The sequence below is a fragment of the Tympanuchus pallidicinctus genome, unplaced genomic scaffold, assembly GCF_026119805.1.
Source record: "Tympanuchus pallidicinctus isolate F22 unplaced genomic scaffold, pur_lepc_1.0 scaffold37, whole genome shotgun sequence".
Classification (NCBI taxonomy): Eukaryota; Metazoa; Chordata; class Aves; order Galliformes; family Phasianidae; genus Tympanuchus; species Tympanuchus pallidicinctus.
In genome coordinates, this window is record NW_026294755.1 from 1,650,876 (window position 1) to 1,671,421 (window position 20,546).

The following is a 20,546-nucleotide window of genomic DNA, read 5'->3' on the forward strand; positions in this document are numbered from 1 at the left end:
TTAACAGGCCCTCGGTATATAAAAATAATAATGTATACAAATGAGCAGTTAATGTTTTACATTCTGGCTTAAAGGCATTTATAAGTTACACATTCATTTCCCATCCCTCCCTCGGAGCGGTGCGTGGCGCTGAGCAGCGTAGTTACAGCGGGGAGCTGCGCTGCCTGCAGCTTTCCTGGGGGGCCAGGATGTGGGCAGCGACCGCGGGGAAGGGAGCAGGGGGCAGCTGAGTGGTGTGGGGCACGGCTGTGAGCAGCAGCAGCAGGGCTGGGAGCCGCGGGCTGGCGCCGCTCACCCGGTGGGAACCCACGGCAGCGCCAGGCCCTGCTCCCTCAGCACAGAGATGTTTAGGAAGACGTAGAAAGTGAGTGTAAAATAGCACCCCTGCCAGCTCCTGGGGCTCGCGCCCAGGGTGGGATGTTTGCAGCAGCTCCGTGCTGGAGAGGCGCAGCCTGCGCCCGCCTGGCTCTGCAGCGGAGAAGAACGCGGTGTCAAAGGGCTCCGCAGGGATGAAAGGGGCACCGGCAGCGCTGCAGCCCCGTCTGGCAGCCCTCCTCCTCCTCTCCAGCAGCAGGAGGTCAAAGGCACCAGCAGGCTGAAGGGGCACAGCGGTGCGCGGGGCTGCCCCCGAGGCCTGGAGTGCAACAAAGCAGCTCTGGGCAGCGGCTCCCGTCACTCCCCGCTCTGCCCACTGGAGAAGAGCTCAGCAGCATCACTAAGCAAGCGCCGGGGCAGCCCCGGCCGACCCAAAGGCATGCGGGCAGCGGGGCGGCCGGCACTGAGCATGGGCACCGCTCCGCACCCCGTGCCATCCCAGGCCCCGGTTCCCCTCACAGCGAGATGTCTGGCGTGGCCTGCAGGCTCTGCCCCGCCGCCCGCTTCTTGGCGCTGCCGCGGCCCTTGTCTGCACGCCGGTACGGGTTGTTCCGCAGATCTGCAGCGGGAGAAAGCGCAGAGCGGCAGTGAGCAGCAGTCTGCCATGTCCTGCCTGCCCCAGCGGTACCCACAGCTGCGGGATGGAACCTTCCCTCAACCCCCGGCTACGAGGCGGAGGCACAACCGGCAGCACACAGGTGGAAGGAGAGGAGCCGGGATCCAGCTGTGTGAGCCCCGCTCCCAGCCCTGCCTGCACCCAGCGCTGCAGATCCGCCATGCTGCAGCCCCCACCTGCGCCCCTCGCCCCGTTACCTACGGGCAGCCACTACAGGGGACTCTCCTCGCTGAAGCTCACATCGCAGAAGAGCCGGGACGAGCGCTTGCCCGTCCGGGCCGTGAAAGGAACAGTTTTCAGAGCTGAGCACAGCAATCCAGAGACAGCAAGGAGGAAGGAGGAAAGGAAGAAGGAGCAGAAGAGGAGGAAGAGCCGTGAGACAGGGCAGAGAGGTTGGCAGCTTCGCTGCGTGCGACAGGAAGGTGCTGAAGGTGGGCCTGGGCTCTGCATAGCGCTCAGGGCCCTCCGCTCCTTGCTGACACCCCCATATCCCTGAGGCTGTCCCTGTTGTGCCACAGACTGCAGAGCTGGGGGCCGGGCCCAGAACACCACTGTGTGATGAGCCGTGGCCCACCCGATGTCCTGCCCTCGGGGGCCCTGTGCTGGCACGGCCTGAGCCCCAGGCGTGCAGGGGGGATGCCCAGCCGCTCACCTGAAATAATGTCCTCGATGGCTCCGTCTTTGCCTTCATAAATGAGCGGCTCCTTCACCATCTGCTTCTTCTTCAGCTCAGCAATCATGTCCATCTGCTGCCGCTTGGCTTTCTGGAATGGTGACTGCAGAGGGGGCAGCAGAGTGAGCAGTGCATCCCGTGCTGCCCATCTCCCCCAGCCCAGCTGGAAGAAGCCTTTTGCTCTCTCCCAGAGGCAGTGTGCTCTGGGTGCAGTGAGGCCGCCCCACGAGGGCACAGACAGATCCGGGCTGCTGCCTCCTGACTGTGGCTGAGTGGGGTTTGCTGGGGCAGCGACGCTGCAGGGCCCTGTTCCAGCACCAGGTACCTTCAGGTCGAGCTGCTCCTCATTGCCGGGGCGGCCGGACTCTGCCTCCTTGGCCGCAGCCTCTTGTTTCTTCCACAGCTCGATGTCCTGCTCTGCTTTCTGAGGAGAGGCACAGGGAGGGCCCGCTGAGCTGGGGGCTGCTGCAGGGCTGGGGGAGCACAGTGCCCTCCTCCCTCTCCTTGGTGGTCCCCAGTGGCCCAGCCTGGCACCTTCAGGGAGCCGAGATCTGCAGCTGCCCCAAAGGATGACTCCGAGTGCTGGGGTTCCTGTGACCAGCGAGCCCCTGGCCTCACTTGTGGCTTTGCCCCCTCCCAACCCTCAGGAACAGGACATCCCCATTCCCTCTTACCTTGTAGGCTCTGATGAAGCGCATGAACATGGGGAAGAAAGTAGTGGGGGGACTGGTCTTGGGGTTCTCCCCAAAGTATTCCACGGCCGACTCATAGGCCTCCTGTGAGCAGAGACAGAGATATGGGGGCTGGGGGCTGGCAGCAGCCCTCCAGGGGGCACAGTCGTGAGCAGAGAGCGCCCCATGGCATCCCCACACAGGACTGGGGGCCCAACACCCACCTTGGCAGTTTTGCTGTCTGCCTGCAGCTTCTCCATCAGCTCCGTGTTGGCCTTGAGGAACTCCTTGAGCACGAGGCTGTCGTCCTGCCGCATGAACTCCTTGCGGGTGAGCTCCATGCCCTGCTGCAGGCTCCGCACGTCCTGCAACACGCCGTCCAGGGACACTGCGGGGAGGGCGGTCAGCAACCAGGTCTAGGGTCAGGGCAGGCTGAGACGGTCCCCAGGTGGGGGCTGCACCCGCCATGGCCCCCAGCCCCATGCCCACAGGTGCTACCTGTGCCCGCCTTGTCAAGGAAATGCAGCTCGGTGTGGAAGCCAGTCAGCTCGGGGTACTTCTCTGTGATCACCCGCACCAGGTAATGCAGCAGTGTCTGCTTACGGTCTGTTGATTTCATCTCCAGCAGCTGGGAGAGAGCAGTGTTAGCCCTGCCCTGCATCCCAACGCTCCCTGCTCAGGGTAGCCCTCGTTGCTCACAGCTGGTTCCCATGTCCTTCTGTGCACACACACCCTTCCATCTCCACACCTGTTCCTTGTGCCCCTCCATCCCCACAGCTGCTCTCTATATCCCTCCAAACCCCATGGTTAGTTCTCACACTCCTCCAAACCCCACAGCCAGTCCCCACCTCCCTCCATCTCCATACCTGCTCCAATGTATCCCTCTGTCCCCACAGCTAGCTCTGTATCTCTCCATCCCTACAGCTGCTCCCAGGCCCTTTATCCCCACAGCTGCTCCCCACACCCTTCCACCCCACGCCTGCTTCCCGTGTCCCCCCACCCACAGCAGGTCACTGCATCCCTGTTCCCACGGTGCATCGCCGTGCAGTGACACTGCCTGCACACCAGACCCGCACCCAACGTACCGCATCGAGGCTCTGCAGGCGGAAGCCATAGGCTGCCCCACGCTTGCTGCTGTTCATGTAGTTCCCAAAGGCCAGGACGATCTGAGGAGACACCCCAGGCAAGTCAGCATCGCACCCCAGCAGCCCCCGGTGCCCCAGGGTCCCCCGCTGGGGCTGCCCCTCACGCCCCTCACCTCGAGGATGTTGCGCAGCTTGCTGGAGGACTTGAGGGACATGGAGGCGGCGATGATGGCGTTGAGTTGCTGTGGGTGGGAGGGAAGCACGTGAGTCTCACCGCAGGATGCCGCCCCCTCGCAGCCCCCCCAGCGCCGCCCGCGGCCCCACACACCGGCATGAGCAGCTGGGCCGTGTCGCTGAAGTTGCCCAGGAAGATCATGACGTTCATGCGCTCGGCCAGGCGCGGGATCTTGCTGAAGCGGATCATGAACTGGTCCTCCTCCGAGAGCTCCTCCGCAGGCTGCTGCTCCCGCTCGAACTTCCCAATGAGCGTCCGCTCGTACTCAGTGGGCAGGAAGCGCAGCAGCAGCTCCAGGAAGTCGAGGCTCAGCGCCTGCTGGTCGTACCTGCAGCACAACGGGCTGCACCCCACCACCGCCACCACCCCGAAGCGCAGCCCGCCCCACGCCACCCCAAGCACTCAGTGTGACCTCACCCCGCTGAGGAGGGGACACTCACGTCTCAATGGCCGTGCAGATGTCCTGGATGCTGCGGCCGCCTTTGCGGAGTGTGATGGCCAGGTTCTTGGCCCTGTTGGACTCCATGAGCGTGACCTTGCTGGGGGCTTTCTGTGTGGCCTTCACCTTTAGGGTGCTGATGTCCAGGCCGGGGCCCTGCGCTTTGGTCTTGAACTGCTCCTCAAAATCACTCATGTCCAGCTCCTGCGGGGACACAGGGCTGAGGGCAGTGGTGGGGCTGTGGTGGGACACAGGGGACGGGGCTGTGGCCAGAAGACTGTGACAGGATAAGTGGGACAGGGAAAAGGAAGAGGATGGAGGGAGGGGATGAGGAGGTGGAGAGGGGACAAGGACAGGACAGGGATAGGACAAGAGGACAGGGAGAGACAAGAGAATAATGAGGGGGTAAGGGAACAAAGTGAGGGGAGTGGGATAAAGGCAAAGGATGAAGATGAGGAAGAAGATGTAGGCAGAATGAGATGGAGCGAGGAGACAAGGAGGGGCAACAGGAAGACGACAGCATAGGCCCCATGTTGCTTCCTTCTGTCATGCTGACCTCCATCTCCTCTGAGGCTGCAGCCCCGTGAGGCAGTGACACAGATGGGTGCCACGTGGGCGCAAGTTCAAAGCCAGCACGGCCGCAATGCGGGTGCACGGGGTAACGTCAGTGCGGCTGCAGCAAGGACTGGGGTGCCAGCCATGCTGAGCCCCTCCTCCCAACCCCCCCTGCCCACACGGCCTCACCTGCAGCACTTTCTCATCGTTGAGCTCGGTGAAGACGGTGCCGTCGATCTGGCTCGGTTTCAGTGCAACCCAGTTAAACACAGGCATGCGAAACTTGGTCTGGATCGGCTTCTTCACCTTCACTGCAGGGTGAGCAGGGCAGTGTCACTGAGGGGCCAAGCCCCACCGCATGCTCACAGAAACATCCCAGCATTCCCAGGACCAACTCACCTGAACCGTTGGCAGTGGGAGGGGCACCTGGCCCAGCGTGGGGCTGCCCACTGAGCGGTGGGGGTGGCGGTGGCACAGGGCCCTCCGGGCCCCCAGGGAGCGGTGGGGGTGGTGGGGGTACCTGGGCACCTGGCAGTGGAGGGGCTGGGGGGGGCATGATGCCTGTGGGCAGTGGGGGGGCAGGGGGTACGGGGGGGCCAGGCTCAGCCCCAGGCAGCGGCGGGGGGGGTGGCGGTGAGGGTGGTGGTGGGGCAGCGGGTGCTGGGGCAGGAGATGGAGCTGGAGCCGGAGTATCTGCAAACAGAAAGAAGTGGGTGAGTCGACGCTACAGCAGGGCACGGGGCCACTGCCAAGATCCACTGCCACCGGGTGATCTCACATCCCTGGGCACATCCCCGCACCCCCCACCTCAGTGACCTTTGCTGCGTCCCAAATACGCTGATACTCCTCCTCCGTGCCACCCGTCTCAAACATGAAAGGGACATCGGGGACACGGCAGGCAGCCACCATTTCCCTGCACCCGTAGTACCTGTGCTGGTGGCGGTGGCCTCTCCGGTTACCACGGGGGCTGCTGTAGTTTCTATGACGACGGGGACAATTTCGATGGCGACGTCTCCATCGGGCCCACGCAGGATCTGCACTAACCCCTTCTCCTCCAGCTCCGCCAGCCGCCGCTCCAGCGCCAGCCGGTAGCACTCCTGTGGCTGCGGGGTTGGCGGGCTGGGCGGCCGCGGCGGGCTGAGCTGTTCCTGCAGCAGGGACAAAACCCAGCGTGTCACCAATGTCCCCCTCGCATCCCAAACGAGGCTCCCCGTGCACGGCAGCACCGCAGCACCCACGGGCGCTCACCCGCAGCGCCTCCAGCTCTCGCCGCGCCTGGCTCAGCTGCTTCTCCAGCTCCGCTATCTTGGCCATGGAGTCGTTCTCCGCATCCTGCAGCTTCTCCGTCAGCTGTGTGGGATGAGGGATGAGGCACCGTCACTCAGCCGCGGCCGCCACCCGCCCCAAGCGGGGTTTGCGTCAGCAGCTCCGGCCCCCGCGCCCACGTCCCACCTGGCTGACGTGCTCCTCCAGCTCCTCCATGTGCTCCAGCACGGCCGTCTTGGTCTCTGAGTCCTCCAGCATGGCCCCCACATCAAAGACGTTGTCCAGGTAGGCTTGGATCTGTACCTGCAGCTTGTCGCTCTCGGTGAGACGCAGGCTCTGCCGTGGGACGGCCGGTGGCACCGTCACAGCCGGTGACAACCACATCCACCCGCTCCCATCCCACCACCAGGATCATGGAGGGTCTTGGGGAAGTGCAGCACCACCCACCTCCAGGTACTGGTCGAGCCCCAGGTGGGTGAACTCGTACTGCAGGAAGACACGGAAGTTCATGTTCTCCACCGAGTGCACCACGATGTTGATGAACTGCATGCAGGCGACCTGCAGGATGGGAGCAGGCTCAGCACGGCCCCGGGCACAGCATGGTGGCCCTGGGGACACGGTTCCCTGTGGGCTGCGCGGTGGCTTCACTGTCTTGGGGAGCTGGGAAACAGCCAGCTGCTCAGCAGCCCTTGGGGACACAACAGTCTGGGGGCACTGATGTGGCTCAGTGGCTCACAGGCACAGAATGGCATGCTGGCTCGGAGACACAACACCCTGGGGACAGCACAGCCCCGTCTGACTGTCCTTGGGACCCTGGGGAGGGGACCAGCAGCTCCTCGGGACACAGCACAGTGGGGACAGCCCCATATCTGGAGACACGGCCAAGTGGTGGACCATGGGAGCTGCCCTGAAGGCGGGAGGCTGCAGGTCCTCAGGCTGTGGGTGCCCTGCCTTACGAACACTCACCATGAAGTCGATGTTGCTGTCCTCGTTTCGGAAATACTCCATCAGTTTCTCAAAGCGGTTCTTCTCACCACAGACCTGGAATGGGAGCAGGGGCTGAGGGCTGGGAAGGGCAGGGACAGAGTGGGCAACTCTGGGGGTGTCAGGGCAGCACGTGCCACTGGCAAGGCCTCTCCAGCCCTGCTGGGTGCTGCTCAGTGCCATGGTCCAGCTGGGACGTGGCCCTGGAGACAAGTGCTGGCATGGGAACATCGATCCCAACAGTTCAAGTGGCCTCAAATGAGTTAGGAGATGGGAATTTTTAGGATCAAGGGTGTTCCAATGGGGCAGGGCTCTGCTGCACTAAAGGAAACTGAGGCAAAAGCACAGGTGTCATCATGGAGACACTGTATCCCTGCTGGAGACTCACCTCCTTGAAGTTGTCAAAAGCAGCGAGGATAATGTCATGGCCACCTCGGACCAGGCAGACAGCAGCCAGCAGCTCCAGCACGAGCGCCTTTGTCCTGTGGGGACACAGGAATGAACCAGGGCTGTGGGGTGTGTGAGGGGACAGGGGACAGATCCTACCTGGCATTCCTGTTGTTGAGGCTCAGGGTGATCTCGTTGACACAGGCTGGGTGGTTCATCACCAGGCTGAAGCCAGACTGGGGGGAAAAGGATTATGAATGAGGTCAGGCATCCTCTGGCCCACCTCAAGGACGCCAAGGATCCTGTGACACGTCCCTGCCATGGTCCCACTGAGTGAGGACGTTTGAGTGCAAAGACTGGGTGTCCCTATGCCATTAGGGCTTGGGGACAGAGGACGTGTACTCCTCCTCCTCATCCATCCCAGTGCCCTGAAGAGGGCAGCACAGGGGCCGGAAGCTTTTGGGGGCCCTCAGGGATCCCTGAGCATGCTGCCAGTGCCCACCTGGTAGTTCATGATGGCACGGAGACACATGATGCAGACATGGACATCATCCTTCTGGTTGACGATGCGAGAATTCCTCAGTGCCTTCCTGCTGTGCGAGGGGTTGAGCCTGCCAGGCAAGAAGGCAGCTGAGCAGGGGGCAGCCGGGGGCAGCTGGGGGGCACAGCGCAAGCAGGGTAGGGGCAGCGCAGGGGTGGGCGGCCAAAGGGATCAGGCAGTGGCCTTGGTGGGCCTGGGCTCACCAGCCAGCAGCAGAAACCCAGAAACCAAGCCAGTTGCATCCCAAAAGGAGGGAGACCCCATGTCTGGCTCAGTGGCCATTCCCATCTGCAAGCCCGAGGGGTTCTTGGCACCAGGAGTGGGCCATGGTGGGGCCAAGGTGGCAGGAAGGCCAGGGGCCCTTCGTGCATGGGTGGTCTTGGAGGCTCACCGGGGCGAATAGGAGCTGCCAGGTGACCTGGGGCAACTGTCCCCATCGCTGCCCGGGGCGCTGCAGGGGACGCTGGGGTGGACGTGGTGGAGGAGGGTGTGGATGTGCTGGTTCGAGAGGCAGCAGCTGGAGGCAGGTTAGAGCCTGCAGACAGGAGGGAGAAACAGGGCTCCCGCGCGGCCCATGGGGTGGCTGGGGCACAGAGCTGGGGGCCAGGGGAACACAGGTGAGGAGCAAGCAGGGTGGCTGCTGCCGCTCGCAGAGGCTGGCATCAAGCACCAAAGTGCTGCCGTTCTAAGCCTGTGACCAGGCTGAGGCATGGTGAGTGACAAAGGGCTGGGACCCCGCGGGTGCCACATCCGAGCCATCGCTCCTGACCTGTCCCTGGGGTTGGGGACACACCGGCTCCTCCGGAGGTGCTGGCAGGTGGCGAGAGGCCCTGCGGTCCTCAGGGAGCCCCCAGCCACGCTATGACAGCTGTCTCCCTTCCCAGGACGGCCACAGCTGGGTGTCCCCTCACACCGCCCTGACTACTGGGGACAACTGCAGGGATTGTCCCCACACCAGAGCCAGCAGTGAGTCAGGGGGGTCTGCACAGCCCCACTGTGGCATCTGCCACACCAGCACCCCGGCCCCGTCACCTACCGTGAGCACATCCCCCGGCAGCGTGCAAGAGAAGAGCGGGGTTAGAAGAGGGCTGCAGGGTTAGCGAGCGAGAGCTGCCAGCCGGCTGGGCCCGCTCAGAGGGCGCAGGCCTGGTCACGTTCAAACCCTCGCGCTTTTAAACCCTCCCAAGCCCGATGAAGCAGTGGGTTGGGGATTTGCTTCCCCAAATCTCAAGCAGCTCTGATTTTGCTCATTCACAGATCACCCCGCTCCTGCTTTTGGCCAGAGCATCTCACAGCAGGGAGCTATGCTGAGAATGGATCCAATCGTGCTTCTGCCCTGCCTCCTAGCAGGGTTTATCACTGCTGGGAGCACACGTGGCTTTGTCCCTCCTCAGTCCCCCACGCAGTGATGGGAATCCATTTTTAGGACCAGGACTGCATCTCCCTGCCGAGCCCCTCAGAGCTGGCACAGCACGGCATGGCGGGCTGGGGGGCAGCGAGGCAGAGTGGGGTCCGGTGCTGGGGTGCTGCATGTTACCTGACGGTGAGGTGCCGCACTTTGGAGATGCCGTGTGTGGGAGATGAGGAGTTGCTTTTGCTCAGGTCCTCAACTGACCGCTCCAGGGGTTTGCCCTTTTCAGAGCCCGGGCTGCCATTCTCAGTGCTCTCCATGTCATACCTGGTGGCCCACAGGGGGGAGGGACAGACGGGCAAGGAGCAACGTCAATGCCAGCAGACACATGGGGACACCAAGGGCTGTGAACGTGGGCTGTTCAGAGCCCCCCAAGCCCGCCCAGCCCCTCTGAGCCTGACCCCAGCCCAGTGACAGAGCATCAGGGCAGGGGATCAGGGGGAAAGGGGCGGCTGGAATGCCAGTGGCAGCGGGGACGTACGCGACAGAGCACTGGGCAAAGGCGAGGTACTCCAGCAGCACGTCCAGCCCCTTGTTCTCCTCGTTGAGAAACTCCTGGACCCAGCTGGGGAGAAGAGAGGTTAGTGGGGTATTCCAACCCTTCTCTACCTCCCACCTCCCCTTCTACATCCTCAGCAGAGGGTGGGGAAGGCACCTAGGCACACCCTGGCCAGATGTCCCCAGACATTATGTTAGGACATGCAGGGGGCATGGCACCACGTGCCATCTCTTCAGGACAGGTGTGTGTCACAAAATCCCAGTGCCTGACCTGCAAGGGACACAGCCCATGGGCTCTGCTGCCACCCCTAAGGAACAGCCCAGCAGCAGCAGGTCCCCATGCCCAGATAAGAACACAGGCAACCCTCCTGCCATGAGGAACCAGGGCACCCAGTGTGGGGGGCAGGGTCCCATAGGCGGCAATGAACTGGCATGGCCAAAATGGGAACTGGGTTCTGCAGCAGTTGGAGCACCGCTGGCTGCTGCCTCAGCACCTCCATCCTCTCATCAGAGTCCTCCCAGACATGCAGGATGAGGCTACCAGACTCTACCTGTGCCTCCACATCGCACTGTCACCCCCACAGCCAGAAGCCACCAGCACGTGAGCCTCTGCCCCATGATGTCCATGATCCCCACTCCTTACCCAATGTAGTTGGTCCTCAAGGAAATCTCCAGCTCCCGGAGCACCTGTGTTGACTCCTGCACTCGCCGCTTGAACTGAGGGAACAGGGACAGCCGAAGGGTTACTAGGCTGGTGACCAGCACAGGGGAACAAAGGCAGACTCACAAGGTGTAAGGCAGCCCTCACCTTCCTGCTCACACCGCCCGTGTCCAAGTAGCTCTTCAACTTCTGGATGTAGGCAGACGGCGGGTTTTTCACCTGGAAACGCTCCTACAAACCACACAGAGAGGCTGAAGCCAGGACATCTGCATGCAGCATGGGGAAATGTCCCAGCTCCCAGCGCTGCCCAGAAGCACAGCAGCCACCCACTCCCTGTACTGCAGATGGCCGCCCATAAATGTTTAATCAGGTTAATAAGCTGCTGTCTCACTAATGGAGATGGATGCCAGCACTCGGATCCACCGCTTCAGCCTCATGTACCAGCAGCCACCAACTGTGAGTGGCATCTGGGGACACGGCCAGGAGCAGGGCCAGCAAGGTGCCACGCAGCACTCAGACCTCACCTGGTCACAGACAAGTTCCCACTTCTTCTCATTGTCGTACTGGCTGAGCAGCTTCATCTTGTCCGGGGGCAGGTTCATGGAGCTCTGTGGGGAGACAGGTGTCAGGGGCACGGCTGTCCCCAGAGTCCCCTCTGGGCACGTGGTGCTCCCCATTCATTCAGCACCCAGTGCCTCTGTTTGCTGGTGGGACCATGGGGACATTGCCATCCCCAGGATGCGTTCATGTCACCATCAGGCATCACAGACCCATCGGCAACGTTCCCTGTCCAAGGGTGTCTGGGATCCCCACTGCAGAGGGCACAGGAGCTGGGGGACAGGAGGTGCTGGGGGGAATTGAAGTCGCCCCTCCACATCAGAAGGGCGCAAAACTCTCGGCCTCAGCCATCCTGGATCCGAGTCCAGCAGCACCACCACCTTGAGTGGTGACCCAGGCTGGGGACGGGGCTGAGCCTCCACGGCCTGAGGGTGACGGATGGCCCGGAGCCCTGCCGCAGGCACACAACAGGCGCAGATGGTGAAATCAGTGTTTATTTGTGGACACGATCTGAGGGCAGGGTGCTGCATGTCACCACGTCCCTTCGTGCCAGCGTTGCACAACGCAGCCGCGCCGCCTCCCCACCCAGCAGCCTCTCCACCACCGCAGTCGCCCGCGCAGGACGTGACGTGGTTTCCGCTCCCCAAATGGCAAGAGGCAGCCACCAAAACTGCTGCTCACCAAGTCTGGGGGCCCTGGGACACCCCAGGCTCAGCTCCCGCCTGCAGGGCACCAAAGTGCAGAGTGCCAGCGCGTCTCAGGGGTGTGGGGACACTGCGGGGTGACCTGCAGAGCCTCGGGGGACCTCCACTGTGCCTCCGGCACGGCACACATGCCTCAAGTTTAAAAGGTCTGAGATTTGATTTCCCAAAAGAGGAATTTTTCGGAGATTCAGCCCCAAGGAAAGCAGGAGCAGAGCCTGGAAAAGCCATGGCCTGGCAAGACAGAGCGACGGCACATGGAGACAGTGCACAGATCCAACCCCGTTGAGTCAGCTTAACCTCCAGTTTTGGGCTACCCCAACGCAGGGCTGTAAGATGCAGTCACCAGTGGGCGCAGCCCTTGGGACACCCACATCCCTGGGGAATCCCACAAGGGTTTGGCCAGGATTTGAGCCAATCAGGGAGGGATGCAGGCAGCCACAGAGGAGCCCATGAAAGAGGAGAAGCGCCAGCACGCCAGGAAGGACCGGAAACCTCAGCGCCCATCTCCCACCAATGACCTGTTGGGCTGCTTTTGCAACAAACCAAACCGGGTGATGGGGGAAGGAAGGAGCCTGCACAGAGGCCGAAGCCATGGCCACCGAGCTGCCTGGAGACCCAGGCCACCATGTCAAGCCGGCGTTTGGCTGGATTTGGCCAGGCTGCCTGGAGCCAGCTGCTCCCCCCCACCTGTCCACAGCAGGTGAGCTCAGCACCAACACCAAAATTATGCAGCGAGGCCACAAACAGCCTCACTGCGAGGCCACCAGGCTGCATCAGAGTGGCCAGATGGGCCCTGGGAAGGCATGGCAGTGACACAGCCCAGGTTGCTGCACAGGACCTGCCGTGGGTGACTGACACCCCCAGTGCTCCTCCTGCTGGGGAGCCCTGTCCTCATAGATTCCCCTGTTTATGTGAACAGATGGGAGCCTGCAGACCCCAAGCCCACAGCACATGTATAAGCTTTGCACTGGACTGTTCCAAAGGCTGAACATAGAATGTCCTGAGCTGGAAGGGACCCACAGAGATCACTGAATGCAAATCCTGGCTTCGCCCAAGACAATCCAAAAATTAAACCAGCAGGGCCTGATTTTACCAGCTGTGAAGCTCTGAAAAGCCAAGAACAAACCTCACTGATAGGACATGGCCTTGCATGGACTCCCTGCCCCAAGAATGCAGGCAGAGTGGGATGTCAGAGATGTCCCTACAGAGGTGGCCATGCTGGGCTCTGTCACCAACCCCTCCTGTCCCCAGTGAGGGCACAGCCCCTCCTCACAAAGCAGGGCTGGGCCCGGGGGCAGGATGTGGCACTGTCTGGGTTACAAACAGGGTGGCGGATGCCTTCCCCACAGAGGCACGTGGTGCAGGGGAAGGAAGTGGCCTCCTACCCAGGACACTCTGCTGTGGTCCGTGGCGTCAGCCAGGAGCACAAAGAAGCTGGTTCTCACTTCTTGATGGAGGCCCTGGTGCTGCTGGGGGCGTGGGGCAGAGCGGGAGATGTGATGCAAGGAGACCTTGCAGGTGGCAAAGGCAGGATTCAGCGCTCCTCCTTGGGTGATAGGGATGGTGAGGACAAGGATGGAGGGGACAAGGGGACTTACCCCAGCAATCATATCCCAGACTGGCAACCTCATCCCACCCAGCACCCACTGTCAAGCCCATCTCCATCCCACTGTGCCATGGGGTGCACCCCCAGCAGGCTGCACAGCCCACGAGGGCAGACACAGCTGCTGAGCAGCACTGCTGCCTGCCGTGCTCCTGGCAGCCTGAACAGATGCCAGCAAGTGTCCCTCAGGGGCCCAACATCTCCAGCGCCTGCAGTGACATCTCAGCAATGCCCTGGCTGGAGGTGGCTGGCTGCGACCCTCACCACAGCAAAGCCAGCATGGGGAGAACTTGCTGCAGGGTTATGCAGGGACTTACCCTGCACCTGAAACCAGACAGGGGGAGGCAGCACCTACATCATTTCCCACTATGAAAAGGACTTCTGGTTGTACAGCAGCAGCATGAGGCCACGCAGAGGAACCCTGCTGGGCAGGCTGAGGGGTTCTGGGTGTCAGGCACTCTCTTTTTATTCCACACCCCGAGCAGCTTCAAGCAGGGCCAGTCTCTACACTCTGAGAGAAAATTGAAAGCATCCACCACGGAAGTGTTAGCTCTGCAAAACACGCGCAGTGCTGCCATTGCTGGTTGGCTGCCCGGACAGCTCGAGTGAAACCCAGACTGAAACAAGACGCCCGTTGCTTAGGGATCCTGGCTGAGCTGCTGAGGCATCTTCTGTGGTTTCCCGACCTGCACGGGGCTGTGGGGAGAGAGGGGCAGCGCGTGGGGCTGAGAGCTGGAGGCTCACGTGCAGATCTGTGTGAGCAGCAGTGTCAGGGCACATGGCAGACGCAGAGCCACACAGCAGCAATGGGAAGCTGCTCCCAGCCCAGTGTAAAGGCCTAGATGCCGGGCAGCAGCGACAGGACAGCACCCAGCTGCAGGCCACAGGGAAGAGTGATGACAGCAGAAAGGTGGGCTGGCAGCCAACGGGATGTGCCAGTCCCAGGATACTCCAACCCTTGTGGTGATGCTGTGAAGGTGATGCTCCTGCCAGGCAGGGCTTGGGGCACGCCCGCTCTGTGGCACAGCTCTTCCTACACTGCCCCCCAGTGAGAGGCACCAGCCCCATCCTGCTCCAGCAAGCACATCTCTCCTTGCTACGCTGACGCGGCACAGGGGGCCACAACCTCTTCCCAAGGCTCAGTGCCAGGTACCGGGGCAGCCTGAGCTCTCCCAAACCCCAGCACACAGCTACTGGGGCTGGGCAGCACTCCCAGGAGCACCTCACCCTGCGAGGGAGTCCCATGGCCAGCTCTCAAACCTGCCAGGTGTCAGAGGGGAAAAGCTGGTGGGGAAGCAGGCAGCACCCCACCAAGGGCCAGAGCCCACCCCAAAGGAGGGTAAGGAGTTGCTAAGGGACAGGCACTGCTACCACGCAGCTGCGGCCAAAGCCTCCCTGCTGCCTGCTGCTCCCGGCTCTATTTTAAGCACAAGCAGAAGCTGCTCTGAGCACAGGCGGGGAAATGAGACTTGTCAGCCACACTCACCTCCCCACCGAGTGTCCGCCTGGTGCCACAATGGAGGGGGATCCCCACATCAGGATGCCCTCCGGATTCAGCCAAGGGCTGAGCCAGACACTCAACACAGGCTTCCTCCCCATCACCGAGCTGCGCGGCCAAACGTCCCTGCATGGGGACACTGGGGACATCAGCAGAGCTGCACAGGAGCCCTGACAGCATGGCACCATCCCTCATGCTGCTGTGCTGTACGGGGACCAGGCTGGGGATGGATCCAGCAGGAAGCAGAGCACCGTTTGCCTTTCCTGGGTGAGATCCCCCAGCACACAGCACGGCTGCAACTGAGGCTCACTGTGTGTCTGACCCCAGCGCCGCGCTCCGGCCGGCGGTCCATCTGCAAACATCTGCAGGGTGACGTTTGCTGGCTCCCCAGGACAACTGCAAACGCACACCAGTGGCTCCCGGCCCCGCGGGGCCCCGCGGCACGCCATGATTCTTCAGCAACGTGAAGTTTCTGAGGTCTCCCGGTTTCCATCTCTGCCCTACAGGCTGCCCTGATTTCACAGAGCATTTGCAGATTTTAGGTGATACCAGCAGCTAAACAAGGGCTCTGGGGGAATCTGCCACCCGGATCCTCGAGGGCTCAGAGAGTTTTCAGGTCTCTGCCCCTTCGGATGTGGCTGATCTCTCTTCCGGGTCCTCAGAGGGGCCAAAGCAAAGCTCTCGTGACCAGCTGAGCAGGGAGCTGCCACGGCTCAGCAGCAAAATCTCCCAGCAGAACCAGCACCGTCCCCATCTGAGAGCCCTCGCAGCTATTTCTGGATGCTCAGGCAGCCCAGCTGTGGTTCACCTCCACCACACCCTCATCTCACTGCTTCATTTAAGCCCTCCCTGGACCTTTGTTTGCTTCTTGATATGTCAAGGGGAAGAACAACACTGCCCTGAACACACACACCTACACACCCCTGGCCCAGCAGCCAGGGACCGACTCCTTCCTCCTCTTGACCCCATATCGCCTAACTCCACAGCCACACCAGTGCTTCCCAAATTGCTTGGCACAGAAACAGCCCTGCCATCCCTCTGCCAATGCAGCATCTGTCACGGTGCCCTAGCTGGGAACAAGCCAGAATTTCTGCACTAATACAGAATTTCCAATTTCTGAGCACACGGTGGCAGTTGGGACCCCCAAGACCTCGCTGCTGGCCTGACAGCCCTGGGCTGACTTTCAACCTGGCTTTCTCCCAGTAGCTCTCCCAGTTTGGGATGCCTGCCCAGAAACTGATTTGCACCGATGTGCTCTCACAAGACCAGGATGCAGCAGTCCTGCTATGGCACTGCTGTCCCCAAGGCTCTGTGACGGACCCAGGTCGTGTCCCAGCAATAGCACAGATGGATCACCAGCACACCACTTCGCACCTTACTGCTAATGCCACAGCCTTAGAAGTAAAGAAGTGAATCCATTAACACCAAGAGTTTGTAGAGGTGATTAAAAATACAGTTGGTATATGGGAGGTATATGAGAGAGCCTGAACAGCCACCAAGTGTCCCTCAGGGGCCCAACATCTCCAGCGCCTGCAGTGACATCTCAGCAATGCCCTGGCTGGAGGTGGCTGGCTGCGACCACAGCAAAGCCAGCATGGGGAGAACTTGCTGCAGGGTTATGCAGGGACTTACCCTGCACCTGAAACCAGACAGGGGGAGGCAGTTGGTGTGACTGAAGGTCCTTTGTTCCTGAGTTGTGGGGGTCCTGCTGCTCCCCCTGCCCTGAGTGGGATGGAAGGAGGGGGAAGGGAGCCTCTGTGAAAGGAGGAAGAGAGATTGGGACAGCCAGTTTCACAAGAAGCCTGGTTCCCGTGTTGCTGAAAGCTGCGCGCTCCTCCCAGCAGCTCCCTGCCAGGGACCCAGGAGGGCTGGGAGAGACTTTGGATCTCCACTTTGCCCTTTTTGATCACTTCTCAGTTTAGGCCTTTGAGCCCCTTGGAGCACACCTAGGCCCCATCTCACCAGCGGAAAGCGGCGTTTCCTGAGGCCTCGCAATCGCAGCTGAAGCACCTCAAGATCCCCATCCCCTTCCTGAAAGCACCGCACGCGTCACCCCAGAGCCATTACAGGCACAGCCGCAATCTGAACCTCACCCTGCAGTCTGCACCCAAAGCACACAGCAAGTTACAGCAAAGCCCCGTCCCGGGGGTCCCAGGAGCACCACCCAGACCCTGCGTTGCAGAGCCCTTTGTGATCCCTCTGCATTGACAGCAACCCAAAACAGATGCAGAGGAGTCACAGCCCGTGTCTGCAGGCAAAGCAGACACTTCAGCTGCGATGCCTGTCCCCATAATCCTCCCGTAATTGCTGCACGGCGGAAAAGCCTGTAAATAATCTGTGCTGGGCCGGGCCGGCGGGTCCTGCCTGCCGCGGGGCCACACACACCGCGGAGCATCTCAGGTCACGGCGCCGGTGCTGCTCCGGCCCTCGTTGTGTAACGGCAGCCGCCGGAGCTGAGCCCGCAGCCAGAGCCAGGCAGCTGCTCCTGCACCGCTTCAGGTGAGCGCATGGGCTCGCTGCAGGGGATAAGGGGATTAAAGCAGCAAATATGAACGCAGAAAGTGTTTCCCTGCTCTCGGTGCATTGCCGACCTGACTTTGCCGTAGAGCTTTTTGGTGAGTGAGGACAGACGGGAGCACGACCTTCAGAGCGTGCCCCAGCTCCCCACGTGCGGGGCTTTGCGGAGAGGGAGAGTCGCGCTGCTCTCGCCTCCCGCTCCGGAGCTGCAGAGCGAGGAAAGGCCACATCGCTGCGTGCGGGGGAAGGCGCAGGCACGGGGACGGCGTCCAGCACAGCTGTACAGCGAAGGTCACGGCCATCCTTCCCCTCCCAAGGACAGAGAGGAGCTGCCAGCAGCTCAATCCAGCGTTGCCGGTGCCCTGCACTCAGCTCACCTCCTTCTGCTCTGCCTACCCGAGCGCCTCATGGGGCTGTGGGGCTGCAGGAGGGGGGGAATCGCCCCACGGCACAGGGGAGCCGGGGTTTGCAACAGACCACGCAGCGAGGCTGGGGCTGATCTGCCCAGTTCTCACCCCGGCGCTGAGATGGAGAGAGGGAGGGGGAGAGGGTGAGGGAGAGCGGTGCCGGGATGTGCCGTAGAGGAGCAGGGGAGGAGGTGAGCGAAGCAGGTTGGTATCTGTAGCACCGGCTCGCTGCAGCGTGCACGGCTGGCACTGCTCGCCGGCTACGCGCTGCCAGCTCCGGGCCTGCCGCCGGCTCCTCAGCCCCATCCTTGCGGATGCAGAGCATCCCCGGGGCCGAGGACAGCATCACCCGAGCGGGCAGCACGGAGATCGGGGCATCCCGCCGGCAGTTCCCGTGAGCAACGGGAGGAGACGGCCCACGCCGCGGGGATGGGAAAGGAGGGGAAAAAAAAAAAAAAAAAGCAGAGCAAAGCCCGGCCAGGACTGCGGCTTCTCCAGGACTCACCAGGACGCGGCTGAAGCGCTCCTCAAGCTCGTCCGCGGAGGGCATGGGCTGCCGGGCGGGCGGCGGCGGCCGCGGTGGGGTGGCGGCGGCGGCGGCGGCGGCGGCGGGGCCCGGAGCCCGGGGGTCTCGGTTCTCTCTGGCCGCAGCCCCCTCCATGCCCCCGGCCGCGTTGCCCATGGCGCTGCCGCCGGGCCCGGGGTGCCCGGGGTGCCGGAGATGGAGAGGAGCGGAGCGGTCACGCTGCAGCGAGCTGGGCTGGGCAGGAAGCGGAGCTGCAGGAGGGATGGGGCGGGTGAGTGTCGGGGTGTTTTTTCCCCTTCTCTGTCTCTCTTCGCCGCTCGCAACTTCTCCTGGGCGTTATTGAGCCGCAAACGCCTCCCCCCGCCTCCACCCCCGCCCCGCGGGCAGGGCTCCGCTGCGCCCCGGTCCCGACCGGCCGCCGTGCCCCCACAGCCCCGCGCCGCAGCCCCGGCACCTGCCGCCCTCCGCCGCAGCCCGGCTCCAGGGTCCCAAAGCCCACGGCTGCGCGGCGCCGGGCTGCGCCTCGGGGCCGGTTTCATTTTAATAATATTTTTGTAAGAAAAGAAAGGAGGGAGACAGATGGGGCTGGGGAGGGCAGTGGGGACGGCTGGGGGCCCTCCTCTCTTCCTCTTTTCCCCCCGGCTGCCAAAAGAGGACGAGCTGAGGCTGTGCAAATTCACCACACCTCTGGGCAGGGTTCTGAGCATCCCCAGCAGCAGGGATGGAGCTCCGGGCAGGGAGGCACCAGCATGCCTCAGGGCTGGGGCATGGATGGATGGCAGACAGCTGTGCTGTGGATCAGAGATGCGCTGTGACGCTGCCCAGCTCCCCATCCTGGCTCTGGAGGTGCCTCCCCAGGAGCTGACAGGACGCTCTGTGTGGGGACACCTGCCCGTGACAGGCACAGAACTACCCACTGCCCTCGGTAGAGGATGCAGGAAAGGATGAGGCAGCTGTTCTCACCCCGTTAACATGCAGCTCCTGCTTCCTGACAGCCCTGGCAGAGCAAGGAGCAATTCATCTCCTCACAGCTCCTGCTGCACTGGCATCAATAAATGTAGTTCTGAAAAGCTGCCATTACACGAGCACATTATTCCAGATGAGAGATGGAGATAAAGAGCCACCGAGGGCCACGTAAGGACAGAGACCGGGACCCCCTGATGTGTGCCAAGGCCCAGCAGCCCCGCACAGCCCCACTCACCCGCCTGGGCTCCGATGCTGGCTCCGTGTCTGCCTGGGTGCCGCAGCATCTCCTGATCTGCAAAGTGTGCCTGGTCACCTGCCGAGGTGTCAGGGCAAGCCACCTGCCACTCCAAAGGCCTGTGTGCTGGGAGAATGAGCCAGACCTGTTCTGTCAACCTCTGCAGCAAAGCAGGGATTTTTACCCTCACCACATGGCCTCAAAGTATTCCCACCCTTCTGCAAACCCCAAATCCCACATGGGGATGTGTGACGTGCCCAGGGGAAGGCTGACAGGAGCAAGCTGCCACAGGTTCCTGACCTGACCTCAATGCACCGCTGCACCCTCCTCACACTGAGCACCATTCTCTGTGCCTTGGGAGGCCTGAGAGGAGCCACGGGCAGCTCACAGACACAGAAATTGGGGTCACCCACATTACGGTACATTCTGACATTCCACAGCTTGACTTTGCAGTTTAAATACCTTAGTTTCATTAAATATTTCATCATTTCACTGAATATTTTGCATACAATAAGATCTGCTTCCCTTGATCCCAGCTGGGGTACAAGGCGAGAACAGTCTGCTTGCGCAGGAGAGTCAGCATAGAAAACAGGCCCAAAGATGAGCCCAGGCTGCCCACCGGGCCAGGCTGAAATCCCAAGAGCCAGAGGGGCCCTCCTGTGCAGGGTGCCCCACACCAGGGAGAAGTGCAATCCCTCAAGGGATGCCCCTCGCCAAGGCCAAGTCCCAGCAGAGCAGCACGCTGGCAGGGAGGTGACACAGGGCAAAGCTGAGAGCCTCGGCCACCAGGAGAGGCGGAGATGAGCCCCACGGTCCCGAATCCCGGCCACGGGGAGGGCTCTGACGGCGGGAGGGGAGCAACGGCGGCACGGCACCAACGGCTACGCTGGCACAGCTCCACACGGCGATCCCGGCTCTGGAGCCGGGCACCAGGAAAGGCAGACGAGCCACCCGCCTCAGCCCCGCAGCAGCAGCTCCGGCTGCTCGGAGAGCTCGGCCGCCTGCTGCCCCCCCGCGGCCCCGGAGCGCAGCGCAGCCTCATCCGCACCCACATGGACCGAGGCGGCGCAGCACCGCGGCCAGAGGGGAGGCCCCTCGCCCGCCATCGGGCTCAGCTTCACCGCTGTGCCTTCAG

At 62.3% G+C, this 20,546-nt stretch overlaps 1 protein-coding gene across 1 annotated transcript; it reads right to left on the reverse strand.

Moving 5' to 3' along the window:
• Nucleotides 1-817: 817 nt before the first annotated feature.
• Nucleotides 818-18,499, reverse strand: FMNL1 (formin like 1). The gene is made up of 27 exons (XM_052699592.1): nt 18,190-18,499; nt 10,922-11,005; nt 10,545-10,628; nt 10,380-10,453; nt 9,720-9,803; nt 9,365-9,505; nt 7,789-7,897; nt 7,446-7,522; nt 7,288-7,381; nt 6,882-6,956; nt 6,363-6,473; nt 6,102-6,251; nt 5,898-5,999; nt 5,578-5,797; nt 5,049-5,342; nt 4,839-4,960; nt 4,096-4,298; nt 3,749-3,983; nt 3,594-3,662; nt 3,421-3,501; nt 2,834-2,963; nt 2,560-2,723; nt 2,339-2,440; nt 1,990-2,088; nt 1,644-1,767; nt 1,193-1,293; nt 818-934 (listed from the first exon to the last, which is right to left on the reverse strand). Exons 1-26 carry the CDS (start codon nt 18,364-18,366, stop codon nt 1,202-1,204), a joined length of 3,297 nt encoding a protein of 1,098 aa, XP_052555552.1. The 5' UTR covers nt 18,367-18,499; the 3' UTR covers nt 818-934; nt 1,193-1,201.
• Between the last annotated feature and the right edge of the window lie 2,047 nt (nt 18,500-20,546).